The sequence below is a fragment of the Chinchilla lanigera genome, unplaced genomic scaffold (genome assembly GCF_000276665.1).
Source record: "Chinchilla lanigera isolate Chin_1 unplaced genomic scaffold, ChiLan1.0 scaffold00013, whole genome shotgun sequence".
Lineage (NCBI taxonomy): Eukaryota > Metazoa > Chordata > Mammalia > Rodentia > Chinchillidae > Chinchilla > Chinchilla lanigera.
Genome location: NW_004955414.1, coordinates 22045900 through 22055054, shown reverse-complemented (window position 1 = coordinate 22055054; position 9155 = coordinate 22045900). Strand labels below are relative to the sequence as shown.

At 49.4% G+C, this 9155-nt stretch overlaps 1 protein-coding gene across 1 annotated transcript; it reads left to right on the top strand.

Annotated features, from left to right (window-relative positions):
- The first annotated feature begins 382 nt into the window (after window positions 1–382).
- On the top strand, window positions 383–2170 carry Prkcdbp (protein kinase C, delta binding protein). Its single transcript, XM_005380131.2, has 2 exons — window positions 383–1064; window positions 1569–2170. The coding sequence occupies exons 1-2, from the start codon at window positions 681–683 to the stop codon at window positions 1956–1958; spliced, it is 774 nt and encodes a 257-aa protein (XP_005380188.1). The 5' UTR covers window positions 383–680; the 3' UTR covers window positions 1959–2170.
- The last annotated feature ends 6985 nt before the right edge of the window (window positions 2171–9155 follow it).

The window sequence follows — 9155 nt, the reverse complement described above, 5'->3', positions numbered from 1 at the left end:
AAATAAGACAATGCTACCCAACAAGAAGAATCAAAGCCTGCGGCCAAGCTCCGGTGATGACTCTCCGGAAAATACCATAGAATGTGCCGCCTGCCAGCTCACACCCGCAGCCCGTGTAGTCACAAAGCGAGGAGGCCTCGGGCCTAGGCGGTCCTAGATCTGTGGCACAACATTCCAGGGCCTCCGGGTCCACCGTGCCCAGCCCGGGGCCCGCCCATCTGCATGCTCCGGTGGCGTGGGAGGCCAAGGGTGGGTGGCAGCGGGTTCCCTGGTAATCCCTCTGCTGTGCTAACACGAATAGTTTCCCTGCCCGCTCCGTGAAACAAACTTTCCGTGACTAGCCTTTCGCTGCGGGGAAAGTGCATTCCAGAAAGGGGCACAGCAGGGAACTGTGTGGAGGAGGGGAGCTCAAACTCTGGGCACACGGTTTGCGGGGGGCAGCTGGTTTGCTGGGTCACCCTGCTTCCGGCGGGTCCGGGGTTGGGCAGCCGGGGCGGCTCCAAAGGACCCCTCGGCCGACATCCCGCCCCCTGCCTCTCTTCCCTCCCTCCTGCCGCGGAGAAGGCCAGCTCCTCCTGCCTGAGTCACGGCGGGAGCTAGGGAGGAGCCGGGGGGAAGGCAGCTCCAGCTCAGAGAGCAGCCAGCAGCCGCAGGCAGAGCAGGCAGGGCGGTCGAGGGCCATGGGGGAGAGCGCGCTGGAGCCGGGGCCTGCACCGGGGGCGCCTGCCGGGGGCCCCGTGCACGCCGTGACGGTGGTCACCCTGCTGGAGAAGCTGGCCACCATGCTGGAGGCGCTGCGCGAGCGGCAGGGCGGCCTGGCTCGGAGGCAGGGCGGCCTGGCGGGCTCGGTGCTCCGCATCCAGAGCGGCCTGGGCGCGCTGAGTCGCAGCCACGACACCACCAGCAACGCGCTGGCACAGCTGCTGGCCAAGGCGGAGCGCGTGGGCTCGCACGCGGACGCCGCCCAGGAGCGCGCTGCCCGCCGCGCCGCCCAGGTGCAGCGGCTGGAGGCCAACCACGGGCTGCTGGTGGCGCGCGGGAAGCTGCACGTCCTGCTCTTCAAGGTCAGTGACCTCAGGCGCCCCCACTCCCCATCTGGGGCCTTTTGCCGTCCCGAGCCCACCACTTGGGGACCGCCCCCTCCCACCCGCGCCCCACGTCCACATTGCCGACCCCAAGGGCCGCTAGGAGCTGGGGCACAGCCTGCCAGGGCCGCACCCGCTTCTCACCGCGCAGCCGCCCTGCCCCGCCTGGCGCACCCTCGGCGTAGCTCAGGCGGGTCCAAGTCCCAGCCCACCCCGAAGGGAAGCAGTGGGGGTGGAAGTGCATTCCGCGACAGCTCTCGGCGCCCTGCAGTTCTAGCCCACGCGGCCGCTGTCGGTGTCTCGTGCCCTAACGGGGCCGCATCCGCTTTGCAAACTTCTGCGGTTCACCCGCAGCCCTCACCACGCCTACCTCCCGCGTCCGCTAAAGGGTGGGGCGGCGTCCCCCGGGGCCGCGGAGGAGTGGGTCTCGGGCCCGTCCAGGGCGAGCGGCTCCCGGGCTCAATGCCGTGTGGTCACATGCAGGAGGAGGCTGAAATTCCAGCCAGCGCCTTCCAAAAGGCGCCTGAAGCCTTGGGTCCGGCGGACCAGTCCGAGCTGGGCCCGGAGCAGCCGGAGGCCGAAGTCGGAGAGAGCTCAGACGAGGAGCCGGTGGAGTCCCGCGCCCGGCGGCTGCGGCGCACGGGTTTGGAGAAGGTGCACAACCTGCGAAGGGCCCTTTCGGGCCGGAAAGGCCCCGCGGCGCCCCCGCCCACGCCCGTCAAGCCGCCTCGCCTCGGGCCCGGCCGGAGCCGGGAGGGCCAGCCGGAAGCCCAGTCAGCGCCAGAGCCTCCGGAGGCGCGGGACACCGAGGAAGATCCCGGGAGACCCGAGGCTGCCAAAGCGGCTCCGCTCCAAACCGAGAGTGAGGCCTGATAGCCCGCGCTGCCTTCCCCCCAGGTGCCTACGCCTTGTCCCAAAATAAATCCTTTTCAGAAGGCAACACTCACGCCCAAATAAGGAGCGAATGCAGCATCCACTGCCCAGCTCTGCCCTTCCTCCTGGCTCTTTCTGCCTGCGTCCTTGGAAAGAGGAGCAGCAGCTCACACCTACTTGCGCTTACCATCAATAAAAGTCATTTCATCCAACGCAGACTCCATGCAAGAGGGCGAGGGCGAGGATGAGGGTGGGGATCTCGCCACCCTCTGGCCCTGACTCCCGGGCTGGTGCCTCAGTGGCACACGGGAATATCTCGCTTCCGATACGCTTTCCTTACGGGGACACACAATCACATTTTTCTTTTCTTTCATTTTTTCTAAGCACCTACTACAGTCCTTCGCTGTAAGTGCTCGATAAATGTCAACTAGTAGTTTTTCTCTGCCACCTCTGAAAAGCTAGAGGTTCCAAGATTCTTTAATCAACCCTCGTGTTACTCCTGCTACTTTTTGGTTGACGTCATTCCAGGCTTCTCCTCCGACCCACACACAGCCCAGACCGCTGCCTGCCCCACCACCCGCCCCCACTATTAGGAATTTAACCTAGGGCCTTTGCAGTAAGGTACATCAGCAGCTCTTTCCTGTTTACTTATTTATTGCTTTTGCTTTTTGAGACAGGGTCTTGCTATGTAGTTCAGGCTGGCCTTGAACTCATTATGTAACCCAGGCTGGCCTTGAACTTGCAGTGATCTTCCTGCTTCAGCCTTCCCAGGGCTGGGATTACAGGTTTGCACTCTACTATGCCTGCACTTTTTTTTTCTTTCAAATTTTTTAAAAAATTTGGAAAGTGTCTTTATAAATTGCTATATTGATCAGGCTGGGCTTGAACTTGTGATCTTCTTGATGAAGTCTTCCAGAGTGCCGGGATTACAAGCGTGTGCCACCAAGCCCCACCCAGACTGCTGTCTTGACCTCCAGTTGAAAAGTACCCCCAAAGTAGCAATCTTATGTTGTAATTTTTAATTGTTTCATTTCAAACTAACAAGTATTTATTGAGTACCTACAATGGGGCAGGCCCTCCTGGATATGTTTCAAAATTTTTTCCTCTCCTGCATTCTTTACTGGTGAATGGCACTGTTATCCACACAAACCAGGGAGTCTTTGTTGGCTCCAGGATACTCTGTCACCCTCTCCCACATAGAAACAATCACTGTATTGATTTGACCTCTGCAACCCACCCACTGCCCTGTCAGGCCTTATCTTTCACCTGCCCGGTATGTGAACTGCCCTTCTGACCACATGTCTCTCTTGAATCAGACCCTTCTATGCCAACACCTTCAGAGTAAAGCTCAAACTTTTGAGAGTTACCTTCAAAACCCTTATCATTTGCTCCCTCTCAGGCTATTAGAAGTTGAGGGCCCCTAATGTAAAAACTCGGATGTCGAAATTCTCCAAAACATTTGGAATGCTAAAGTGACAGCACAAGTAGAAAACCCTACTCTTGATCTCACGAGATGGGTCACAGTGGAAACACAGATGCACTAAAAATATTGTCTACAGTTCCCTTTCCCCTATGCCAGCAGTGAGTATGTAAAACATAAATAAGTTTTATGTTTAGACATGGGCCCCACCTTGGAGATATCTTAGTATGTATATGCAAATATTATATTCCAAAATCTGTAAAAATTCAGTATGTAGAACGCTTCTGGTTCCAGGAGTTTTGGGTAAAGGACACTTAACCTATGTTGAAGTCACAGTGAATTACACGCTGCCGGTCTCAGCTCTGCCGTCCTGAAAGCCCAGCAAGCCCTCTTTCAGGGCCCGGTGTTTTTCTCCCTTGCTCTCAAAGCCCCGCTTGTACCCTCCAAGTGCGGATGGCACTGATAGTGGCTTCCGGTACTTCCCACTCTGTTAGACTGTGGCTCCTTCACAGTAGAGATCGTATTGTTGATTTCTGTAGCTCGCACACCAAGCACTGTTCCTGTCACACACTGGACCTTCATGAGCGGGCTGGGCTAGTTCCCTGCAGCAGTGAAGCAAGAGCATCTCGAAGAAGAATGAGATGTAAGGGTGATGAAGAATGAGATGCAGGCTGGGGATGTAACTCAGCGGCACAAGTGCCTGCCTGGCAAGCTGAAGGTCCTGAGTTCAAGTCGCGGTACCAAAAAACAGAATGAGATGCAAGGGTGAGTGCCTGCAGGAAGGGAGCCTGGTGACCTGTCCCTTCCGTGGCTCTTGTGTGAATTTCTTTAATACCTCTTTTGTTCTAAGCCCTGTGCTAGGTCTTGATGAGATCATCTTTGCCTTCAAGGAGCTCAGAGTTCAGAGGGAGGTACAGACTATGGAATTCTAACACGTGAGGTTAGGTGCAGTGATAGTTACATGTATGTAGGCTATTTTTGAGAGCAAAGAGGGACAGGCAGTGACTTACCCAAAAACAGGAAGGGACATTTAAGAAAGTGTTCTTGGGGAAAGCTAAATAACGAGATGGAAAACAGAGATGATAAAGGAAAGTACAATTCAGTAGTTAATAGTTTAGGTCCTCAGTTTGCTCATCTATAAAACAGGATGATTTTTACCTATTAGAATCAGTCTCTTTGGGGCTGTTTTACAAATTAGATGACAGAAGTAAAGTGCCTAGCAAGTGTCTGGCACATAGTTTCTGTTCTCCAACTTTCAGATATATGATTCATTTACTCACTCATTCAAGAAATTTTCTGGACTCAGTGTATGCCAGTGTGTTTTAAAAGCTGAGGATACAGTGGCACATAGAGAAGACAAGATCCCTGCCTTCATGAAGTTAAATTCTACTGGAGGAGATAGATCACGAACGTATAAATCAGGTAGGAACAAGTGAACATAAGAGCTAGAAAGGCCTTTTGATGATGGGATCTCAGGAGAAGAAAACAGATTAAGTGCTCGGATAATGACTCTGGAGGTGTGTCCTTGAGTGACCACGTAGTGACTGATAATGGGACCAGAGCGACAGGTATGAATTACTCCTTGGCACTTGAGCTCAAGTTGTGTCACATTTTATTTTTTATTTCATGTCACATTATTTATTTTTTATTTCATGTCACATTATTTATTTTTTATTTCATGTCACATTTTTTATTTATTTCAGTTAGAAGGGGTTAAGCTCCCACCTGCCACCATCAGTGGAAAACCTATCATCAATTGTGTCCGTTGTCTTCCAGTTGCCTGGGTTGCTGTGTTGTATCAGAGGCTCACACCATCCACCTCCGTCCCCCAGCCTTTTTGAGTCCATTGCTGTTGCTCCTTATGACCATGTGATGTCACTGTTGCCAGTGTCCCCGTTGATACCTTCTAGGTCCAGCTTCATGGAGGCATCAGGAGGAGAGGGCTGTGGGGGACAGGGGTCCTTCCACGGAGGGCGGTTTCGCAGTAACTCCACTTCATCCGGAAATTCAGGAATCCTCCTGCAGGCTCCTGAGCCTTAGAGCTCAGACCGTACCAGCTTCCCAGGAGCCAGACCTTTCAAGATTCTGCCATTTCAGAAGAGCCGTTGTGAGCAGGCTCAGTTTCCTATCTCCAAGGAAAAATAAATTTTTGCTTTTCCAAATCTCTAGGAGTCTACCTGCTTTCCCCCTTTCAACCCCCAGCAAAATTAAGAGACCAGCTGTGGCTTTCCCACATGAAATGCCTTGGTTCCTAACTCTTCGAAGCTCAGTGTCTTGGCAAATTCCCGAGGGGAAGGGGAATGTTATATTTTTATTCCTTCCTGATTTGTCTACAGTAGCAAATAATAAAATCAAGTTAAGACAAAATCAGTTCAATTTCTTAATAGCCCATTTTGTTACAATATGCTCTCCACTGTTGCTGCTGTCGTTATTATTAATATTATTATCATTACAGTGAGCGGAGACACTGACACGGAGCGCCAGCTCGGCAGCCAGCTCGCGTGGGCATCAGGGCAGCTGCCTTCAGTAAGTGGAAGGCACAATTGTGCTAAAATTCAGAATTTGGTTCTCAGTACTTTAGGCCATAGTGAAAGTTTATTCTTTGTTTCAACACCATGGGGCTGATCTGAAATAACCAAACTCAGAAAACACTAATTTGAGTACTGGGTTAATTTACCTGAGAAACCTAACTGCTGAATAACTGGAATAATCTAGTTAGGTAATCAGACTCAGAGTGTTTTTCATCTTGTAGCAAAATCTACAATGGAAGCCAAAGTTGGCTCTTCAAGTAGGGAAGGTGGGATTATTTAACCCCAAATGCCCATTTTCTGCCGTGTTATTCCCCCAACATGGGTAAAAATATATGTATTCATGGTAGGAAATTTCTTCTCACAGTAAAGGGCTGGCTGCTGCTGCCAGAAATTTCTGTTCTAGATAAGTACTGAGATTTTTGTTGTAAGTAGAAAAATCATAGAACTTGAGCTTTTTTTTTTTTTTTTGAGACAGGGTCTCACTATGCAGTTCAGGCTGGCCTTAAACTCACTATGTAGCCCAGGCTGGCCTCAAACTCATGGCAATCCTTCTGGCCAAGTGCTAGAATTACAGGGGTGCTCCACCATGCCTGGCTCTATAACTTCCGTTTTGAGGAGTGCTCAAAGCCATTGGGTCTACCTGTATTTCCAACACCAATACATCTAGTAACATCTTGTGGCCTGTCCTTAGCTGGCCTGTACTTGAAAAAGTACAGGGGCAAGGAATTCACTATATCCTGGACAACTCTATTTTTTCACAATTTTGACAGACCAAGAAATTTTCTTTCTTTCTTTCTTTTTTTTTTTCCAGTACCGGGAATTGAACTCATGACCTTGCGCTTGCCAGGCAGGCGCAGTGCCACTGAAGAACTTTTCCTTTTACTGAGATAAAATCTCTATGATTTGCAGTATGTAGCAGTTGGTTTTTCATCAGAAACAAGGAGATGCCTGTATTTTGATGGGGATGTCTCAGTAGAGCTGCACAGGGTTCTGTCCAACAGGGCCCACAGGACTGACTCACCTAGCTCTCCTCCAAACTTCCTCCGGTCGAACATTACTGATTCATATAGCCACTTCTTGTGGTGATATGCTCTCTCAAGTCTTAGCTTATCTTTTAATTGTTTTAGTTTACCTGTACCTGTTTGAAATAGGGAGGTGGCAGTGTGCCGTGTGGAAAAGGCATGGCTTTCAGAGTCAAAGACATCTGTGTTTGATTGCTGATGAATGACCATTTCCCTTTCCCAGGTTTATTATGACAATCAAATACAACTGCTCATTTACTCATTCTATTGATATTTGTCATTCTAGGTAACGGAGATTTGTGGCATATTAAAGAGATAAGGGTGCTGCCTTCATGGAACTCACATTAAATTGGCAATGGTAATAGAGTCTCGAGTAAGTGCTCTGAAAAGTGTCAGGTGCTATAGAAGCGCATGAGTGGGGACCCTAACCCAGTAGGGACGGTAGCAGTTATAGGGGAGGCCTCCCAAGGAGAAATAAACTTTTCTTCAACCTGATTTATTCTTCTATTTATTTTGCATCTTATCGTGACTATATATTTTTCTGCAAATTTCTCAGGTAGCTTTTAGAAGGACCAGAGGCATAACTTCAAACCTCCCACTCCTCTGTGTCTCCCACTGACGTGTTAATGCCAGCATACCCAAAACTGCACTGATCTTTTCTCCACAGACAAGAGCCTCTTCCACATTCACCTGAAACCTGTTACAACCAAAGACCCGACCCTTCACCCACATCCTCCGCCCTGAGCCTCACATGCAATCAGTCACTGAGTCTTGCAGATTTTTATAACTCTTGTGAACTTTTTCTCGTAAGTAACTATTAAATTTGAGGCCACTATAGGAGGAATACTCACGCTGAAGTGCAAAAGTGGGAAATGGAGAGAAGTCAGTAAAAAAGAGCTGGTGATCATATCTACCTGGTAGGTTTGCTGTGAGTTAAGTGAATGAATACATGCAAAATGCTCAGAACGTTACCAGGCACACGAGAGTTTAGTGTTGCTTGTTGTTTTGTTATGATCACCCGATGCTTAAATTCAGTGAGGCAGGAAATGAGCTTTTACCACAGACACTTTCATCGATGTAGCGAAAAAATATGCCTTTTGCTTAACCCCAGTTTGAGTATGTTTATGTATTTGCTTTTCCTCTGCAACTGAAAGAGTCCTATTAGATACCACCGCCCCACTAATACTGGAAACAATGTAGAAGGTGAGGGTGAGACTGACTGTAGAACCCGCACCTAGCATTTATTTCAGTGAGAATAGGGCTCAATGAGAGCCAGTTCTAGAGCTGCTCATTCAGCTTCATCCTGCTTGTTGTTCTTTGCTTGGCTGCTTCTTACGGTTGATCCGCGCATGCAGGCACAGTGCCTGGGGTTCTCATTACTTTTATGGGCCCGTGAGGAAGTACTGGTTTTTCCTTTTGCACGTGTGAGTCTAGGGGTTGAACTCAGGCTTTGTGCATGCCAAGCAAGAGCTCTACCACTGAACTACATCCTCAGCCCATGGAAATAAATGTTTAATTTTTTTTTTTTTTTTTTTTTTTTTGGTTTTTGGCCAAAAGGTGGGGAAAAAAAAGAACTTTTTGGCCAAAGAATGTTTTAACATGTAATATGAATATATTCATCCTCATTTCAGCACAGTTGTAAAATATAATAAAAAGGTTTTCCTTAATGGAGGCATAAGTGCCTAGGGCCCGTGAAAGTAATAATCTTGCCCTGCCCCCTTTGGCTCCCTTTGTTTTCTTCCTCTAAGAAGTTTTCATCGTTTTGTTTTTCCTCCCACAGTCATCTTCAAATATTTGGTTGCTTAATTTGGTTCTAAATTTTCTCTTTGGTTTGAGGCTTATTTGAGTGAGTGTTTTGGGGCTATTTAGAATTTGCACTAGGTCCACCTTACGTCCTTCCCTGATCTACTTGGCCCTATCTACGCTGCTGTCTGAGCTCGGCCGCTATGCCTGTTTCCTGGCAAAGCCCTGACCGTCGCCACCTTAACATTGCCCATTGTCCTGGCCAGTTAGGGGCAGGCCCCTTGTTCAGTGCTATAAGCTCTACCCCAGACCATATTCTCATTGCAACAACCTGAATTGTGTGGATCGTGCATTACAGGATATGCCCATTCACTGTGGAGAAGTGTGTTCTGTCTGTTGGCCTGTGTGTGTGTTCATATGGTTTGCAGGTTAGATTTTTAAAAAATTATTTTTAAATTTTAAAAAGAGTAGTAAATGAGAA

Excerpts from the sequence above, each read along its gene's own strand:
- Prkcdbp (XM_005380131.2), top strand. The coding sequence starts at position 681 with ATGGGGGAGAGCGCGCTGGAGCCGGGGCCTGCACCGGGGGCGCCTGCC. Across the intron at positions 1,065-1,568 it reads TGCACGTCCTGCTCTTCAAG|GAGGAGGCTGAAATTCCAGC; the intron begins GTCAGTGACCTC and ends GGTCACATGCAG.